The sequence below is a fragment of the Anguilla anguilla genome, chromosome 3 (assembly GCF_013347855.1).
Source record: "Anguilla anguilla isolate fAngAng1 chromosome 3, fAngAng1.pri, whole genome shotgun sequence".
NCBI classification, from domain to species: Eukaryota; Metazoa; Chordata; class Actinopteri; order Anguilliformes; family Anguillidae; genus Anguilla; species Anguilla anguilla.
Genome location: NC_049203.1, coordinates 20,589,662 through 20,611,136, shown reverse-complemented (window position 1 = coordinate 20,611,136; position 21,475 = coordinate 20,589,662). Strand labels below are relative to the sequence as shown.

Genomic DNA, 21,475 nt, shown 5'->3' with positions numbered 1-21,475 from the left:
TCTTTTGCTAGAAATACACACTCGACACAAGGACATATTGTTCTTGAGCTCCAGATACACAAGTAATGCAACTCATTCACGATGATGCAAATTGACTGTAAAACATGCTCTGGCCCTGGGCCTGGACTATCTTCCTCCAGCTCAACATGATGACATGGGGACAATTAAAGACCATCAACAGGTACGCTGGACTCGAGAGGCTAGGTGCGTGCATCTCTCATTTCATTCCCACTACCATCTTCAGAAAACGGGTTAGGAAAGGAAAAAAAAAAACAGTAATTTGTGTCTATTATAGGAAAACAGGCCATCTCAATACAAGGAAAAATAAGCGCATGTAGATGTTATCTGCTTGGCTCCAGTGAGAATTAGGTGAATTACGAAAACAATCCAATCGAATCAAATGGAAAATGCGTCATCGGTCTTGGAAAAGGACAGAAATACTTTCTCTAATTTTCGTTTGAACAGTAGCCTGCCTTATTGCACAAAGATGAGTTGTTGCAATGACCAGCACCCTGTGACCTTCAGGGGAAGCTAAGGCCTACTTTATTGCTAAAGTATTCCTCCCCATTATCTAGCCTAAATGACTCTTCAAGTTCGGAAATTGGAAACAGAAGGAACTAGTAACCTATTTCTAATGCGTATCCAAAAAGAGAAAGGTAAAACTAAGGGCGTTACAATTCCCAGATTAGTATGGTCATTTAGACTCAACCCTCTACCTCCCAGGGTATAGCATTTAGCAAAGAGCTGGATCTGACCTTTAAGCGTCACATAAACAGAAAGCAACATGGGGTTTCAGATCCGAGCCGGGAGGGAAGGAGCGAAAGTATTAACGATGCTTCTGGGAGAAATCTGGTTCAACTTTTGCACGAGCAAACGCCCCCACACAAAGGCACGGATGCGCATGACCGAAACCAAGACACAAACACATATTCCAATATTCATATTGCTGTGACCTCCAAAAACGACACAGTCTTCCAGGGCAGACTTCATATCCTTTGGCTCCCAGAAACTCCTCATAAGAAAATCTCATAAGGCACTGCCTAGGTTCAGAACTAAAAGGGGAATAGGCTCAGTCCGCAAACCTGCACCAATCAAATACAGACAGACGTGAGATTTGAGGTTTGTCTGATTGTTTAATTTTAGGCACGACTCTGTGAGTTTATATTACTACTGTCTCCGTGAAATATTTTAAAGCAATGTTTAAATTTTACAAAAATAGTTAGGCTACAACGCTCTGTGCGTTTCGTTAAAAAGCACCGTCCTAACCAACCCGCGTGAAGGCGGCTGCAGCAGTCACGTGCGCTTTCGATCGCGAGACGCTCTTTCGCTCGGTGCCCGTCGGAGGACTGAGTTATGGCGCGGGCAGAGTGCCGCACCGCGAGCAGCGCCGGCGTTATATTACACCCGTTCATTCCGGCTGGGCGCGAGTCTCGCTTCCGATCCCACGATGACTAATGCAACGCCGTGCGTGCGAAATTACGGGACTTACAGCTGCGTGGCTCTCACCTGTTCTGAAAATGACGTGCGCGCAGGGAAAATGAACACCTCGACTATACGACTGAATGCTACATTTTGATCTCCCTGCTAAAATGTAAAGATGGCAACTCACATGAGCAATGCATCTAGGCATGAAAGATATTCCACTCTTTGAGAAAATGTACTTGTATTGTCAACCATCCGTTGTCACATGATTGAACTGTAAATTAATACATTGTAAATATGCACACACACACACACACGTTCCAACATACGCAAACACGCACGCACGCACGCACACACACACACACTTTTATATGAAAAGGCATGCCACTATACTAACCAAGCATGCTGGGAGGTTCACAGAATTCAAAGGAAACCAGGTCTACCTCAGCGCTGTCTCCTTGCAATAAATCACCCATTTAAAATGCAACACTGCTGAGTGTACTCCACTGTAGTCCTCGGCTATCGCAGAGAAGAATTGCCTGAAATATAGGGCAAGCCAGGCAGTCTTGGATGGAAGGTAACGTCCCCTAGGAAGGTCAGCAGTGGATGCTGCTGCTGCTGCTGCCGTTAGTATCTTGGCAGCATTAATGCTAAGTGTCTTAGGCGTACAATATCACTGCTCCGCAAACAAAAATAACATGAAAGAGCACAGTGCCACTGAAAATGTCTGACCTGCTGTCGCTAGTATTTGTGTATTTTTTAAATGCTGAGGCCTAGGCGGAGATGAACGGTAACTCGGTATTCTTTTCTGTGCCATCACAATGAAGTATGACTGCATTTCATTTTGTCCTCTTTCCTAAAGCAATTCCTGTTACCCACGTAAAAGGCAGCAGAGATGCTGACATTCATAATTATGGTTCCCATCTTTCTTACTTCGTAAGTCTGTAAAATCAGCAGAATCACTTTACAGCGTGTCCATCTTTCAAATAAACTGGCAGAAATATGTCATGCAATCACCCCCACCCCCACACGCACGCAGACACATGCACACACACACATTTTTGCACAGAAAACACCCAAACAGAAAGGGAAAAACTCAAACCAACGTACACAGCGTACTCATCTCCTTTTACAAAAGGAAACCCTGAACATATTATTTACCGCACAAATGTCTTTACAACATTTCGGACCGTTGGCTCGATCTCCTCCTTACAGTGCAGAGAGGAATTACTGGCAGCGAATCTGATCCCACCCCTTCCTCCCGTGGACTCGTGCGAGAGGCCGGGTCTTTTTTGGCAAGCGCACGCCCTGAACTCGGTGAACCCCCGCCGGCTCGCAGCCGGCGCTGGATGCTGCCCTTGCTTTTCCCTCTCGCTAATGAGCGAGCCGTTCCGCGCGGCGCCCTCAAGGCAGCTCGGAGAACCCGGCGGCCCGGTGCGGGGACGTCGCGGGCGCGGTCGGCGAACTCGTCCTCGCGGTCGAAGGCCGCGCGTTCAACCCGGTCGACCCGACCGCCGCTGCTATGACTCCGGGCACGGCATTTTGGCCAAGCACATATCTCAGCATAAATTAATGATATGTGGCCTAACTTATGCTGTGAAAGTTACAGTGGATGTAGAGGTCTGTGAAGCAAACACTGCGACAGACCCCGCAAACCGAATACGGTGGCTCTGCTGGGGTCTGTGGGGCCAGTGAGGCGGAGCGTCGCGGGACAAGGTGACAGGAAGTCCGCTGCCTCTGAAAAGCGGTCTGGCCGCTGCACACAGCCGACTCCGCTCTTCTGTTTGACACAGCTGACACAGGCCAGCTTCTATTGTGGAGTCACTGGTGAAAGTCTAGAGCGCAGACCCCCAGGGCTACTTTTAGAACAGTGCATATATAAAGAGGCTTTATGACCCAGTGAATAAAAGGAAAGGACAGAACCCCGCCACCGTGTTTGGAAATATCAGACGCCTTACAGTGAAGGCAAACAAAGCAACTCTGAGCACATCTTCTGCACCACAAACGATGCTTCTCAATGGAGCTCCTTTACAAGCAAGGCTGCAGTGCGCTTTAACTTAACACGGGCAAACAATCACAACATCAGGGCCTTGACAGTCACAAAAATTAATCTGTGAAAAGATTTTTTAAAAAGCACAACAATGTCATAAACACGTTATTCATGGCTGGCAGAGGGTGGGTAGGATGCTTCTCCTGTGATAAAACAGGAAGCAAATCCTCTGAATAACTCCAGACTGTCCAGTAGGTCAACTGGTCAGAAAGTGATCAGACTGGATGTTGGCTGCACCTTCAGCAAGTGTTTCTACAACTCTCTCAGGAGCCACGTAACACTGGACACTTGGCCAGCCTCCAGTCCTGCTGCTGTGGTGGTCTACAGGTGTAAAACAGAGAGGTCCCGCACGGTGCGGGAAACCTAAAGAGAAACCCAAAGGAAAACCGGACCAAAGAGCAAAGCAAAGGGACAAGAAAAAATAAACTGGAGACAACGCATGAGGCCTTCAGTTGACAATCCCTCGCATGGATGTTGTAGGAGATTTTATGCGATATAACACCTCTCACTCGTTCATTAATACATGAAGAACACCCCGCCCCCCCGCCACCACCATGTTCTCAGTCTTTCATTGTAGAATTCAACACTCAAGGAAAAGCCCAGATGTGCGCTCATTTTTTACTCATATCTCTCTCTTAACCTCAAGATTTTGCTCATTCTTAATACACACAAAATGTACAATAAGGAATGACCACAGTAAGGAAGAGGACATTCTAGAAATTCAAGCTGCGGCAGATGAAAATGCAATGCAGACTAATTTGGAGTCTAAAAATGACTCTGATTGCAGGCGGGCCCATTACAATGACAAGATGAGCGCAGTGATGGATACAACCAAATCAAACCAGAAAATAAGGTCCGCAAAATGAAAGAGTTCCAGTCAGCCAAACAGGAGAAGAAAACATGCAAGTTATCATCAAATAACATAACAGCGCTCACATGGACCTACAAGGTCCTTTCTCTGGGCTACATAGGCCACTCTACTGTAGTCTTACCCTCACAGTATCATCAGACTAGGCCCACATTTTTTATTTGCTGATTTTAATGAGTACTGTAACAGGCCTTAGAATCAGATAAGTAAAGGCTAAGTAATATGTAGGTAGGTAACCTAGATTTCAGGTTCAGCCTCCCTGCTCGGAAACACCTCCTCGATTCCCAAAAGAGAAAGGACGGGGGGGGGGGGGGGGGGGGGGGGGGGAGACAGCTGACCGAGGTGTGCTGGATCCTTTAGCTTCGTATTCATAGCTGGCCCACATGCTCTCTCTTCACTACAAATATACCAATATCAAAAATCAAACTCTGACACAAATTCTAATTCTTACACTGAGAATGAAAGGAATAGCACCTGTTATACGGGATGGATGACGTACAAATATTGTGCGATAACATCATTAGCCTAGTTCATAACCAGCAGCTATGTCTTCTGTAGTCCAGCACATTAGTTGTTATTACTGTCCCACCCAAAAAATAATAAACTTACCATTCTCAGGACTGGTGGCACAGCAGGCTCTGATTGTATTTATAGGGGAAACACCAGATGGCAAATGGACACATCTGAATGAATTTTTGGAGCAAGATACTGTTGACAGCCAGTTATAATGGGCAATGATGTGGATTTGGTCTGACTGATGGTGACATGGCTATAGTACCGGAATGCATAGGTCTTACTGAATACATTGGGAAACAAAGACACTACCTCATCCATCAGGAGGAATGAGAGCCTACCTCAACCGTGTAGGGTTCCCCCGGGCTCAGGAGAGGAAGTGCTAGACCTCACTCACGTCACGGAAATTCATATGTCGTTAGTCACGTTTACCCAAATATAGCTCAATGAGATTTAAATCAAACATTTTGACAATTCTCTCACACTTAGGCTAAGTAAACTGATTTTGTGCTGCAATATTACACCCATTACGCAATTAATCAAAATCATGATAGACAAAATTTTGGTGATTAACTATGGCAGGTGCAGGCAAAGGAAACATGGTAATGGCAGTATCTAGCATTTTTCAAGATGATGTTTTAAAGACAGGAACACTGTACCAGCACCCTTACCAGTCTGGCTGACAAGGACAGGGACCCAAACATGTATAAGTGATCAATTTTGAAATAACATGGATGGTGGCAACTAGACGCAAACACAAATGCCAGCATACATATAGCCTACTTTTCTGCTAAATCTGCCCAACATGAAGGAGGGCCATCTGATAGAACAGGGCCTTAGACTTACCATGCTCTGGGTGTCTGCATTAGCCTACTGCTTGCTAATAATGGAAATACCATGCTTTGTCTTTGAGTACATTTTTCTTCAACTGTTTATCCGAATCCTCTACTTTGACTGGAAGTAAGTTCCTGTTCGATGAGTCCAACAGGTAAACATAGAACAAGAGTTCCCTAGATCTCTAACAGGAAGTGAAAGAAGGCCAGGGGACGTGCACAATAATGTCAATCTTCTAATTGCTCAAAAGGTGCACCAAAGCTGGCAGGATGGCGGCCTTAAAATACCAGTTACCACACCTGCTGCAATCAGTTATGCCTACCACTAACAAAAATTACACACACAAATGGGAAAATTATGCTAAAGAAAACAAACCCAGCAAATGCCGCTAGCGATATTGATATAAGGTATACATGAACATTCCGAAGTTCAAGAAAGACTAGGTTCAAGAGGGAGTGTTGGGAGACATGGTTTTGAGATAAGCATTTCGAGGCAAACAAGGATACCAGAACACAACGCTGAAGGAACTTGGGGAATGTGCTACTGGCAGGAAGAATATTGCAGGGGAAAACTCTGGATCGTTTTCTTTGGCGTCGTGACGCGGTCATTAAACTCAAAAGATTTACTTTTAAGGCCAGCGTGTCACAAAACAAACACCCTTCATTTTATATTTATATTGAGAATGATAGTTAAATTAATGGCAAAGGGGAAGGGCGTCAAATCATAAATATTCAAAGAATTGCTTTCAAAGTAATAATTAAATGCCACGCTGGTCCCGCACTACAAGGGAGCATCAGTGAGGCGCCAACTGTTTGGATCAACACCATCCATCAGACGCGTACTGTATTCGCCTGCTTAACATCACATCGGGCTGCCATTCTGAAAGATAACACCTCCCATCCGACGCGTCTTCCACTGGTGACGCTCAGGCGGATGTAAGCAGAAATGAAAAATTAAAGGAAACATCTGAAGGGAATGGAAATTCACTGGCAACTATTTTAAAACAACCCAAGAAGGACATAAGAAATCAGGGGTAGACTGCACCAAACCCACTTACTTTGCAGACTAATAAAGACTGAAGCAGCTGCTTGACAAACACAGGAGGTTAATGAAGTCACAGGGTCTAAGTCCTGTTTCCATGGTCTGATAGTCGATGGTGTGCAAGCTAGGTGGCCTACTTGTAGTGGCACCAGTAGGTTTGGCTAGCGGCAGTATCAGATATTAGAGGTGGATTTCTCACCTGTTACTGGCATATGGAGGCAGATGTGCCATGTTATGTCTGGAACAAAATGTTGTAAAACTGAAGGGTGTCAGCCTATCTCCAACAGATATAGCCAGATAGCCATTGCCAATATTGTGAAGAACAAAAAGATGTTTCCATTGTAGCCCACTTTGGAAAGTATGTATCTCTGAATTATTGTGAAAAAAGTTTAATTAATTAACCAACCAATCATCCAATTTCTCCTGATATGCCATGATTTATGACAAGAAAAGCATAACATAAACAAATGGAAGTGTGACTTCATGATGATGGAAACACTTGACTTGTAACCATAAGGTTCAAGATTGTGGCACTGGCGTGGTACCCTTGAGCCTGACATATAACCAAAATTGCTTCAGGAAGCATCGAGCTGTAACTCTGCTTATATGTAAATCCATCGTAAATGTAAAATACATAACAAATTATGGGGTAACCTCTGTATTGCAAGCAGAGGTTTACTGTTGAGCCCCATAGCTCAGAGATCTCACTCCCATAGACTGATTCCACTGGGCCTTTGCTCTTTAGCCACATTAGCAGGTGTATGAAGGCAGAATATCCTTAAACGGGCTATTCTCCAAAGCAATAATCCTCACTCCTACACCCATTGTTTAACATACTGTATATAATAGGACCCTGAAGTCATGGTGTAGGCCTGCCTTAAAATACGCCTCAAGGGGGCGACTGGGTGACTCTGCTGGTTCTGAATTCTAACAGTGGCTGTCAGCCCTGTGGGGCAATCAGCTGTAGTTTTGTCCAGTGAGGGAGGGGTTCGGTTGGCAGGGCTGTACGTATCACAATGCGCACGAGCAGCATCATCTCGCCGATCGTGCCCGCAGCGTGCTTGCGCCTGCCGCGCATTAGATGTATCACTCCGACGCAACTTCCGCATGACTCAGCAGGTGGCTGAAAAGCGTGGCTTCAGAGAGCGCGTATCCGTACTGTCCCAAATTAACAGGGGGATGTGGCAGTGAGGAGAGGGGCCTACAAATGTAACCGGGTATTCCAAATTTAGAGACGAAGGCAAAAAAAAGCAAACGGAAAAAGGGCGTAGTCGCTTGCGACGACCATAAACCAAGTTAACTGCCCTTGCAAGGCCAATTAACAACCGCTAGGCGCATCCAATCGAGCGCATTCCCTGGATTTAATTTTGTCACAGAACTCCCCGATGTGCCTTTAAAAAAAACTCTGGATCTCTAAAATTGGTTGGGGGCCACATGCAGTTAAGTCCCGAGGGACGAGAGAGAGAGGGCTGAGTCATCGGGAGAAAGGTATGCCGTGTGTCCAGATTGAGGGGTTGACCAGCTGTCCGCGCAGACGACAGCGCCGAAGTGAAATCCGAGGGTGCTCCGCTTTATGAATCAAAGAGATAATAGCCTGCGGAAGATCAAAGCAACCTGACACTGAAGTGGAAAGTAGGATTTTATTATCTGTATTAAAGCGAGAATATGTCGGGCTAAATGCTGCAGATGGGCCTGCAGAGAAACACTATCTCCTCCTGATGGTACAGTTTCCTAAGAACGGAGGCCTACGTTTAACAGCCAGTGTAGCGAGGTAAGCACATGCATGGCGACAGAGGGGAGCAGGCTCAGACAAAGTCTTCCTTCTTCAACTTTGACCACTGTATCTTTACACTATACATTAACTGAGAGATCTGACCCTTATGGTACCCCCACCGCGGGAGAGATCAGAGAAACTCTGTACTGCAGACAAGTTCAACATGCGACTGAATAAAGATACATGGGAGAGACTGAGAAAACTGCAGTCAGTTCTTTATTTTAAAAAAGACACCGAGTTATTTCAGTGACTATTGCGTACATGATGGCAGGAGTCTTTATGTAGGGTGACTCACTGAGTTTTACCAGCAGTTTACAAACTTTAACTGCAGCTACATAAAGACGGTAGTCTCATTACAGCACAGAATATGGTAGTCAATAACCACCTGTCAATGAACATCCAACTTAATATTTAAAAACTAAATCAGGCCAACTTTGGGCCATTTAGACAATACCATTTTGATCTTACTCTAAGGTTGTTTTGCTAGAGGTCAATAAACCAAAAAAGGACATGCCATTGCTCTTTCTGAGAAGAGATCTGACCCTGCACGCTCCAGTGTGTAATAATTTTTTCCATCCGTCTTCAACCTCTGCAAACATACATATGGCATACGACAGGGTTTCCCGTGTGGAAGAGTTCATTTGCAACACAACAGATGTCTAAATGGATGAATTTTGAACACTCCCCATTGAATACTACGGCTGAACAGGGTAACAACTAATCAGTAGGTTACATCAATTGCAGTGACACTGCAACACTGAAATACTGTTTCATTAGAAATACATATAATTTTACATACAGTGAAGGTTTTTGTAGTCAAATATTTCTGTAGCAAACCTTTATAGTCGGACGTTTACTTAAGCATGTACTGCAAATATGCGTTGTTACGTATATTACTGTTTATCTACTGGAACATGTTACCATTGTTGTAGTAATTATTTCCAACACGTAATGCATCCCGCTAACAGACCCATGTCCTTTCAAGTGTAAATGTTGGTCATAGTATGAATTTACTTTAACCAATGAATTGATTATATGAATAGTGCAAATCATAATAAGCCCCATACCAAACAACCACAAACGCAATCATTTGACACCGGTCGTGTCATTGTTACCATTAATGCCAGGATGTTTTTAGTCGCCAAGGCGACTATTAGACATGTCAAGTGTGCAACTGAAGACAATATTAATGCTAGCTAGCTACCGTTACCAGACTAGATAACAACAGCATTTTAACACATCTGACGAGGTTAATCTGGTATAAAAATGACATGTTTGAAGCAGTACTAACTTTTGATTGAATGTAACACAGAATGGTGATCTTTATACGAACAGTTGTAAGGCAGAGTCCACTTCAACAGAAGAAATAGAGGGGTTGCAATCAACAGTTTCACGTGAAACAAAAACGTATTTCACTTAAACTGGACTGAGTAAGCTAGCAATTTACCCCGGGATTTGCAGTGTAAAATAGAACACAAAAAAGGACTGAAAATAAAGCTGTGTGTCAGGGGCATATTGTGCTCATGTTGGCTGATAGCTCTCAGTTTTAGACAACATTAATTGTTCGTTTTAGCAACAGAAACTAGATGACTTGGAATTAAACGACTAAAAACGTAACCGGTCGGTCAGACGGCCAGGCAAACATTTGAGTTGGCCTTTGGGGCGGGGGGTCTGCGGACTGTTCAGTGCCACATATCAAACAGTCATAACGTTAGCTAGATAGCCAACGCAGGCTATGTAACCAGCTACCATCAGCCAAATTGAGGGTGCGATTTAAGTGAGACAGTCCTGTGAAATTCAGCAAAATGCAAATGCTAATTAGTTAACATTTGCAATTTAACCAAATAAATGTCTGGTATGTGTCTGCAGTCATCGTTACTTTACACTAGTAAAGAAGCAAACTATGTTGTTAGCAGCTAATTAGCAAGCTAACTGGCAACACAAATATAGACAGCTGCTAGCTAGCTGACTAACATTAGCCCTCACTACGTACACACAAAGCTTGCCAACTAGCTCGCTAGCCGTGTACTTACAGAAAACTAGCAACGCATTCACATTAGCTACGTAACACTGTCTAGGCAGCTAACGAACTGGCCAACTATATCAACCCATAAACAGCTAGCTAGTTGGCCAACAAGCCATTTTTACCAAGCTAACCCCAACACGGATAACGTTTTCGGCTAGCTAGCTAACGTTAGCCAAAATGTCTTTAGTTAGCTTGCTAGGTAACAAGCTTTCCACTGCAAAAAGGAGCAAACATATAGCTAGCTGGTGCTAGCAAGCTAGGCAGCTAGATTTTTTATTTTATTTTTACATTTGAAGTAAACAGAGGCATACACCTACCTTTGATATTCTTCCATTGCACCAGAAAATTAAATCACGAACAGCGCGCACAAAAGAAGGAAGTTTTTTTATTCTGTGTGGACCGAGGTCCCTTTCCACTGTGCAATGTCTCCAGCCAGGGCCAGAGACACAGGAGAGCAGAGGGTTGTGTGCTGTAAAGGAGCTGGAGACAGAGAAAATGGGCTTTCTGCCTTTTTCTCCTCAATATAATAACCTAACAACCATTTCCTCCATTTATCCTGACCCAGTGAGTTCTTCGAAGGCTAAGGGTGACCGAATAGCAGATTTGAGCTTTTTGAAATGAGGTTCTGTCCCTTTAAAAATAAAAATAAAACGCTTCCCCATCAACTGCTTCTCCTGACTCTCTCTGGGCTTGTTGGGATAGAAAGATGGAGCGGTCCATTGCGCCTGCGCCGCAGCCAGGAGCCTGGAGGAGAACGGATGTCCCACCATGCACTGCAACATTACAGGAAGCAAAGTCAAAAACTTCCAGTCTAACAACTTTTTTAGTAATCGATAGGAATGGAAGTATCTTGACATCTTGATTCATACGTAAGCGAGGAAATAGGTAACGGGTTAAACTGAACAACTATTCATTTCTGACTAGGAGAATCAATGCACTTACTTGTTACCTTAATCGCCTGCCTGTTAGATGATCTTTTCTGTTCGCTACACTTGTTGCAAGCAAGCATACGATGAATTTCTCACTGAGTATTGTAATTTACAGATTTTCTGCAGTTAACTGGATAACTTATTTAAGGAATACTTTTTTCATGGTTGCAGAATAACTATTGAGCTGGATAATTAGATGCTGATAGCTACATATGTTGTACAGTATAGAGTATGTGGTTAGGCTCGGCGATTCATGGAAGTTCTCCACATGGACTGGGGCTCAAACCTGAAACATTAGAGATGCAAACGGCTTAACAATTGCAGCACTATGTCGCCAATTAAAAATAACTCTTTCCTCGCATTTCCTTGAATAAAGGCAGTAGTCATCATGAGCAAACGAAAGTCGAAGGACATCCACTTGCCAGCTGGAGAATGTCTTTCACAGGTGAGTGTCAACCAGTGTGTGACTAGTAAACGATGTGAAGAGTGGGTGGATTGTTGTTGCTGCTGCTGATCATAATATTCAGAGACTGATACTGTATCAACATTCTTGGTCTTTTTGAATCTTTTTTGCACATGGATTTGTCCTGTTCACAGTGAATTCTGCCACCTACTGGCTGATGTAACATGCCCTGTAGATGTTTATACCTAAAATATCAATGTGGAAAAGAGCATAACCAAACCGAGTTTAAATAAATGGCAGACTGTGCCCACTCGGTTCTGATTTTTGATCCACACTGATAAAGATTAGTGAGCTTGCAGATGTTTGCACTGAACGACACCCTGGAACACATGTTGTTTGATAACCTCACAATGCGCAAACTATGTGTCACGTAACGAATCGTCTTGTAATCTGAATGGCTCATCCCATTCACTGTAGCCATGGAATGAGTGGATCCATTCATTTTATAACTTCAGGAAAGATTGTACGGAATGGCACTATCAAATGCAATCAATCACAATTTTCGGAAATCTGCGACTAGAGGGAATTCGGGCGGCACGGTTTATTACCATTGCAATATGTCGTCAAGAAGACCATGAAAGAGGTGTGTCATTTGTGAAGAGCAAGGCACCAGGACGATCTGAAGCTGGAAGCAACATTCTATAGGCATCTCTCACCTTTCTTTTGTGTGTTTGCCAGGTGCAGAGATTACTGAGAGAGCGTTTCTGCCATCAGCAGCTTCCTGTAGGACCGTTTGGGTTTGAATCGCAGCACAAGTATGTTTGACTTTCTTCTTGTGTACAGCCAGAACCCCCCTTCTCCTTGGCATAAAGACTTGAGTTTCTGAAAGTGAAATTAAACGTCCATCAAAGTGATTAATGAAGACCTAGCCCTCCGAGCACGATGCCTTATTTGAACGAGGGCCGGTGTTTGGTTCCGCTGTGCGCCAAGTAATTGTACCTGCACTCTTTAAAGTTTAACTAGAACAATGAAAGAGTCTGGAGGGAAAAGGGGTGACTTGTTAATCACTCTGCAGGAAAGATGTGCTGATGTTCTTGCTGTAGAAAATGAGGCAGGCCTCTCTCCAGGTGCACGCTTGGTTCCTGAAAGACAGAGTCAAGCTTCAGTGTTGTTTTGCCGCCCTCAAAGCAGTTAGCATTGTTTGGCCTTTAGATGTTAAATAAACTCCAGAATAACATTTGTCAAGAGGAAGAAAAAGAGTATTTGTATACACGCATGCTGTGTTGTGATATGCTTATTGTCTTAGTGGTTTTGGAACAGGAGGTGCTTAATCTAAATCTCCCCACTAAAATGTACAGCAGGTGTATAAATGCACTGTGTGCCTGTCTGTGCACACACATGCACGCAATCATAGGTTACATGCATGCATTTGTATGTGGGGTGCACTAACCCTGATCATTTGCAAAAACACTGAACATTTGGGTTACATTTCTGTGGTCTCTATGGACTGCTCTTGCTCTTCTATAGATGTGTCCAATTTTTGACATCTCATGTATATGCATGTTTATATATACACTTACCAGCCACTTCATTAGGTGACAAGATTGGCACCCGGTGTGGTCTTCTGCTGCTGTAGCCCATCTGCTTCAAGGTTTGACATGTTGTGCGTTCAGAGATGCTCTTCTGCATACCTTGGTTGTAACGAGTGGTTGAGTTACTGTTGCCTTTCTATCAGCTCAAACCAGTCTGGCCATTTTCCTCTGACCTCTGCCATCAACAAGGCATTTTCGCCCAGAGATCTGCCACTCACTGGATATTTTCTCTTTTTCGGACCATTCTCTGTAAACCCTAGAGATGGTTGTGCATGAAAATCCCAGTAGATCAGCAGTTTCTGAAATACTCAAACTAGCCCGTCTGGCACCAACAACCATGGCATGTTCAAAGTCACTTAAATCACCTTTCTTCCCCATTCTGATGCCTGGTTTGAACTTCAGCAGATCGTCTTGACCATGTCTACATGCCTAAATGCATTGAGTTGCTGCCACGTGATTGGCTGATTAGATATTTGCGTTAATGGGTGCAGTTTGCAATTGAACAGGTGTACCTAATGAAGTGGCCGGTGAGTGTGTGTGTGTGTGTGTACTTGTGTGTGTTTGGTAAAATATAATGCACTCTGGGCTTGGATTAAACCAGACTTGTAGCCTGAGCATGTAAAACATGAGGAAATCTCATCAGCAGCCAATAAAGACAACTGAGTTTTGTCATGACCGGGATTTGGCTGCCGCGCTGTCACGGTGTCAGTTACGCACTGCTAACGGTCACATTAGAGGTCAGGGCCTGGTTCAACCATTGCATCTGTGTAGCGCGACATGCTGTTGAGCGCAGGCCAGTGGCGGATGGCATTGTGGGTAATATGGCTGCCTCTCTTTCAGACATTTGTTGGAGCTGCTGAAGCGGACAGCTGTTCATGGGGAGAGTAACTCTGTGCTCATCGTGGGACCCAGGGGGGCCGGAAAATCAATGGTACCGCCTTACAGACCCCTTACAGCAGGGGTTCTGTCTCTTTAATTCTGGGTCTGGCCCCATGGCCGAAAACAGTGTTTCAGTTGTTTCAGATCTCTGATTGACAGCTGACATTGACAGCTTAAAACATTAATGTTATGTTTTCTTTGAAATTCAACAAAACATTCTTCCTAAAATACTTTACTTTGACCTTTTAGGGTAGTTAATAACTAGATTAAGAGTGGATCAACGGGAAAGAAGAGGGGTTAGCAAGGTTGGAAATACCACCCAAACAAGGTTGTGGAGAGCTAAGCTTCAGGATTACCACTGTGGTTACCACTTTCTAGCAATTAGTCTTGTACATGAGTTTCTATTTTGAAAGCTGAAAACAAGAGCTACATTTATGTTCTCCAGCAGCTGTATGGAAATTCATTTTCAAAAATAATTACAGAAATAATTACAGCACAAAGTATAAATGCTTTCAATTAGAAGTTGTCATTGGAGAAATTACCTTGTGGTTACCTTAGCGGTTGTACACTGAAATTGTTAGATCGAGTAGACCTCACCAGTTTGCTTTTTCAGCTTCTCAACTGCGTGTTGAAAGAGCTGATGGAAATGAATGAAGTCAAGAAGAACATCTTGCTGGTTCAGTTGAGTGGTGAGTATTGCGAGTCCTCTTCCCTGGGGTTTTGCACACTGCCCTGCCGATGTGGTCTGACCAGCTCTTTTGGAATCTTCAGGCCTTCTACAGACGGACGACGGGATCGCCCTGAAAGAAATCACTCGTCAGCTGAACCTGGAGAATGTAGTGGGCGACAAGGTTTTCGTAAGTGATTTGACACCAAGGCTAACTGCTCCCCCAACCCTCTTTCTTAGCACTTCTCCAGACCTTAGTACTTCTATTCATGCTGGGTATGGTGAAAAGATAGGTGTGCATGATTGACAGGATAGTTGATTATGCAATCTGTATGACCGTTATGCTACCGGCCCTTAACAATGGTATCCTTAACGATTGTGTGCTTTTCTCTAGTTTCTGTTGCCTGTGAAGTAATTAAATGTACTTAGGTACTTAGCTTTGCATGTCTCTTTTGACATGATTACTGGCTACATTAATGTAACACAATGAAAATGTAATCATTTCCATCAGTGCCTAACACAGGTTAGCCTTTGATAGGTCAGTCAGTCACAATGGTCATCATTTCTTTTAGTTTACTTTATTTAGCCTTTTAAAATCTGAGTTGGTGTTACAGATTAAGCATTGCTGAAATCTTAGGGTATGTTTTAATCGTAATGTACATTACAGTGAAACACTGCACATACTCTATTTCTGCATTCTCTGAATAACTAAAGTGCATCTCTGCTTCAGGGGAGCTTTGCTGAGAACTTGGTCTTCCTCCTAGAAGCTTTGAAGAAAGGTGATGTCCCAGGGCACCACACGCGCTATAATCACAGATTATGAACACAAGGAGGCACAGTTTAACGAGACCTTAACCAGAGGATCCAAAGACATTAAATAATGACCCTGGAGCACTGGCATAATCAATCCTATATATGCTCTCTCTTCCTCCTTCCCTCTTTCCCTTCCTCCAGGTGACCGCAGCAGCAGTCGGCCTGTGCTTTTCACCCTGGACGAGTTTGACCTCTTCGCCCACCACAAGAACCAGACGCTCCTCTACAACCTCCTTGACATCTCTCAGTCCGCGCAGACGCCAGTGGCTGTGGTGGGACTCACCTGTCGCCTGGTGCGTTCCCAAGGCACCCAGCAATGGGCGAGTTAGAGCGCGAAGTGGGCGGAGCTTACTGTCTTTGTCTGATTTCAGTCAATCTAAATGCGCTGCACTCTATCAAAGAGGCCATTGAGTAGTTCCAATCAATAAGTAACTCAGATACCAAGGTATCTCCAGAAGTTATACTGTGGATAAAGCTTAAACTGGACCAGGATAATTGCCTATGATAGGATGTTAGTAAAATTAGTTTTAGCACAGGAGCTGTAATTTCACCATGCGTATCAAGTAATCTTTATTCCCTGGATATTAATCTGAATTTTGGTGTTCACACTACAGTACTGTACAGGAATTTAGCAGACGCTCTTATACAAAGCGACTTACACAACATTGTACATAGCATTTATATTGCATCCATTTATACAGCAGGATATATACTGAAGCTTTTAGGTTAAGTACCTTGCTCAAGGGTACGATGGCAGTGTCTTACCCGGGAATCGAACCTGTGACCTTCAGGTTACAAAACCAGTTCCTTACCCATTACCCACACTAGTTGGTAAGAGTTGAGTTGTGTCCACGCGTTCCTGTGTGAGCGATGTGAAATGTGACTTCCTGTTCCTCTGCCGGCGGCTCGGTCAGGACGTGCTGGAGCTCCTGGAGAAGAGGGTGAAGTCCAGGTTCTCCCACAGGCAGATCCACCTGCTCAGCGCCGTGGACTTCCAGGGCTTCCTGCGCGGCGTGGAGCTGCAGCTGCGCCTGCCGCCGGACTTCCCCGACCGCAGGTTCGCCGAGGACTGGAACGCCGGCGTCGAGGTGGGCGCCTACGCCGAGACGCCCCTCTGTTCAGACGAACGCAGCGTGACGAGGACTGAGTCATATCAGCTGTTAGCCTTGCAGTTAGCGTTAGCACTCCCTGGAAGCCATTTCTGTACCACGTGTGCCCGTTAACGTTTCCTCTTCTGCTGCTGCTCAATGTTCCTGCTGATTACATCACCAGAAATGCACCAGTCTTCCAATTATTGATTCTTCCCATTGGACGATATTTTTGGGAACCAATAACAGCGTCTGTTCATAGTAACAAAGTGCAGGCAAAACACTATTATTTTTAACGTAAGGATGCACAGCTGTGATTCTATTTCAGCCAGTAGAATATGTCTTGGAAACATAGACCGCAATTTTCTCTTCCTGTCCTGTCCTTGTCCTGTCATTTCCTGTGCAGCCCCTGGTTTCCTGTGAAATTGCCGGGAAAATGAGTTTCATTGGACCTCATGTCTGTCAGTCACATTTCAGTGCTCCTCCTTTTTTCTGCTGTACAGGCGCTGTGTGAGGACAAGTCTGCGGAGGCGGTCCTTCGGAAGCATTTCAACTCCAGCAAAGACTTCCGATCTCTGCATATGCTGCTGGTGAGGGCGGGGCCATTGTTTGTCCAATCAAATAACAGGAGGGGATAATGGAAGGGAGTGAGGGCAAGGAGTCCGATCTTCAAACTCATGTCATATATTGGATTCTGTCAGGCTGGATTTCAGTTCTTTGGACAGGGCTTCCCAAAGTTGAGCTGTGGGGGTAAAGGGGATTGGTCATGTGATAGATGTGGAAAAAATAACCTTGTGTGCAGGACACTTTCATTCAGTTTTTCACACCAGTCTAATTAAATAGTTTGTGAGTTTCATGGGCGATAGCTAGTTACAGCGTACATGCAGTTGCTTTCTGTAACCCACTAAGCAATACATCAGAGAACAAGGGCCCGGGGCTTGTACAGCTTGGAAAGTTACATTACATTACACACACATTATTGCATTATTTGGCAGATGCTGTTGTCCAAAATGACATACAATAAGTGCATACTGAAAGGTCATTGGAACAACTACAGAACACAGGTCTGATAAGGTAAAATTCTCATCAAGTATCAGTTATCGGCAACCATGAACAGCATGGTCTAGTTCACGCAGTGAGCATAGGCTAAGTCAATAAAGTTACGGCAAGTCAAGCTAGAAGTGAGGCATTACAAGAGATATGAGTGCTAGTGCTAGTGCTAGTAACAACGAAAGAAATACTGCCTAGCAGAGGTGAGGTGGCTGCCTAAGTTCTGCTCGAGATAACAAATCTAAATTCAGCCGATAACCTCCCCACGCCAGAACCCTACCTATGTATTAAGTTTCTGATTCAGGGTCAATTGCGTAGGGCCAGGAAGGCACACCTGGGAGATTGATATTGTGCGTGGGAGTTTTGCCGGAGACACTAGACCGGTCTGCCCCCCTCTGGCAGCAGTGTGACACTGCGGGTCCTGTTTCCCAGATGCTGGCATTGAGCCGGGTGACTGTGTCCAACCCGGCCATCAGACCCGCCGATCTCCTGGAGGCCAGCCGACTCTGCACCTCGGACGCCAAAGCCAACGTCCTCCACGGTAAACACGTTACGTTAGCACTGCCGCGCTGTCCTGGCGTTGCTGTGATGTTGCAGAAACAGTGTGTGCGCTGACTGCGATGGAATAATGACAGACGGAACAAGTGTTTTTTGTTCAAGAAGAAAATCTGAAGGAGGAAGTATTACAGGCTTACAGGCAATATGCAGGAATAAATCCTTAAAAGACAAAGTGAGCCAAACTCACTTTTTTTTAGTATTTTTGCATTTATATAATGAGTATAATTAATATACTTTATATGAAACTGATACATACAAAATATACTTCAATAAGACAAATTCACATATGGCTTCTCTCTGGGCTGTGGTATTGATATTTTATATCTTTCATATTGGGATTATGACGGGCTCAAAATGTATCTAACACAGATATGTGGCTGCTGGAGATGAAAGATATTAATAAGCACAAAGTACAGGCAGGAAAGGGAGGAATAGAGAGACCTAAAATAGGAAGAGAGGTTTGATTGAGATGGTACAGGAGGGTACGAGGTCAGAAAAACGTTAGCGGGAAGCGCTGTGTAAACTGAGCTGCCTCTCTGGTCGTTTGAGGGAAGTCTGCTCTGCTTTCAGGCCTGTCCATTCTGGAGCTGTGTCTCGTCATCGCCATGAAGCACTTGAACGACGTTTACGAAGGGGAGCCCTTCAACTTTCAGATGGTCCACAACGGTAAGGAGACGGCTCAGATCGGACAGGTTCGGTCGCAGGAGCTACGTCCAGATGACCTAGGTCTTCGAGCTCATCTAAATTGCGTTTATTTAACCTATTTTATGGCATGCTAGGATTTCCCCCAATTTTGAAATATTTTCTGAACTATATTCCTTTTCCTTGCAGAATTCAAAAAGTTTTTACAAAGAAAATCTCACTCAGTCCACAATTTTGAGAAGCCAGTGGTTGTCAAGGTGAGTTTTCACGTCATAATTTGTTGACACAGGCGGTGTTTATAAGCTGGCGCTTATTGGTACTGGCACCATCTAGTGGATCGTTTTGGAACTAGCAAACTTCGTTTGTTCCAGTACCAAGATTGACATTTAATTTTATACATCACTGTTGTGTACATGACAGTGATCCCACAAAACTTTAAATGTGCTTTATTTTGAATGTGGAAAAGTCAAGGTCATATAATCGTTTGCATTTTACCGTGATTGGAGGCTTGCCGTTTCTGTAGTTTAGGAAACTATTCTGTGTCTATACCTGCAACCGCCACATAATTCACCGCAATTGATTTTTGTTAAGTGAAATTTGCATTGTTTTCCAAAGCACAGAAACTTCCTTATAATCTCTTTACTGAGGGATTTTCTGTCATATGCTGAAAAATCATGCTGTCCACCTCAGTCATATGGTCTCACCTGTATACAGTAGTCTCTTATAAGGTCCCTCATTTTCAAAGAAGCTCAAGTATTACTATTATTATTTATTGTCCTTGATGGTATTTGGGCTGTGTATGAAATACTGTAGGAACTCATTTATGCTACGCTATTATGCCTGGTATAGTTGCCACACCACAGGAATATTCTGGATGTTTATAGCCTCTGAGGTGTTAAAACGATATCGAAATGTTCTAGGCCTTTGAGCATCTACAGGAGTTGGAGCTTATCAAACCAATGGATGGGGCCTCCGTTAGATCCCAGAAGGAATACCAACTAGTGAAGCTAATGCTGGACCACACCCAGATCATGGAGGCCCTGCAGAAATACCCACAGTGCCCCACTGACGTCAAACAGTGGGCTACGTCTGCTTTCGGCTGATATGAAGCCCAATTACTTTAACTGAAATGTGTCATTCCATTGGGGCTGTTGTCATTCATCGACGTTTATAAAAGGGCAGGTATATAATTCAGCAATAATATACTAAAATGTGTGTAATGATTCTGTCACCCTTGTTTTGGTCCACTGGTTATTTTTTATGATGAGAACTACTGAAAAAAGCAACACAAAATCAGTGTCCAATTTCTCTGTAAATATACCTTTAGGGGATGTATAAAACTTAACTTCTATCTACTACTGGTCACTGAAAAATTCAATTCAATTTCATTTTCAGAAAAGGAATTCAAAACTTAAAATGGAATAAAAAACGTTCCCGAAGACGTATTTGTACGATCTTGTGTGATGACTTTTTAATCCTTCCAGTATGCTGCAGAATGTTATAGTATGTTGTACTGCATCCATTTTCATTTTGGGGAAATTATTAAATAAATGACCAAAGGAAGAAGTATTAAGCCATACCTTGGGAAGTAATTTAAAAACTCCAAATATTAGTGCAGTCACAATCTAGACTGCAATACCGCACATTATTAAATGGTTTGCACTCAATTCCCGATTGAATGGGTAAATATCCAATTGTGTATTTATATGGAATTGCGTCTGTGTTGGATAAAACAGCAATTCCATATTTCTTGGGGAATGTGTTTTGCATTCATATCACTAGGTTATCTATACGAGCAGGCAGTAAGGGTTTCCTGAAGTTTTATACTTTAACAACAATTCCCTGTTTATTAGCATTGCTCGGCTGTCTGCTGTGCCAATTGTTGGAGATATGCCATTAAGTCTATGGCCCAAACCATTGTCACCCAAACGACAAGTCCAAAGACTTAAACCTGATAAGTTACAAGCATATCTTTGTCAGTTAGATATACACAATTGTCAGCAGACAATAGAATTATAGCCATTTCCTGCAGACACAACCTCCCCCATCCAGTACAATTGTCTGCTGCAAATGTTATACTTTAGGCTATCTCTAAATACATTTATTCATACATTCTGCCATTACATGCAGCCTTCACACACTTACCTGAAGGTGCGTTTGCGTTCAGTAACGGTGTTCAGATGAGTGCAGGACAAATACGCCTGTTGCTGTATGGTCCTTCAGTCCGGAAGAGGCCTTAAAGCAAAAAATACAACCGTGAAGACCACCAGAATTCCTCACGAGGAAAGTAAGCGTCCTTGAGGCACAGGGATGACAGAATCTTAAG

General features: G+C 43.8%; 1 protein-coding gene across 2 annotated transcripts; it reads left to right on the top strand.

Annotated features, from left to right (window-relative positions):
* Positions 1-11,278: 11,278 nt before the first annotated feature.
* orc4 (origin recognition complex, subunit 4) lies at positions 11,279-20,600 on the top strand. 2 transcript variants are annotated; one of them, XM_035410207.1, is made up of 14 exons: positions 11,279-11,413; positions 11,834-11,902; positions 12,599-12,675; positions 14,293-14,383; positions 14,945-15,020; positions 15,103-15,188; positions 15,729-15,777; positions 15,953-16,104; positions 16,726-16,899; positions 17,403-17,489; positions 18,382-18,490; positions 19,078-19,173; positions 19,339-19,406; positions 20,070-20,600. In XM_035410207.1, the coding sequence occupies exons 2-14, from the start codon at positions 11,846-11,848 to the stop codon at positions 20,250-20,252; spliced, it is 1,305 nt and encodes a 434-aa protein (XP_035266098.1). In that variant the 5' UTR covers positions 11,279-11,413; positions 11,834-11,845; the 3' UTR covers positions 20,253-20,600. The 2 variants fall into 2 exon arrangements, with proteins under 2 accessions (XP_035266098.1, XP_035266099.1); XM_035410208.1 differs by having other exon boundaries at positions 11,289-11,397.
* Positions 20,601-21,475: the final 875 nt, after the last annotated feature.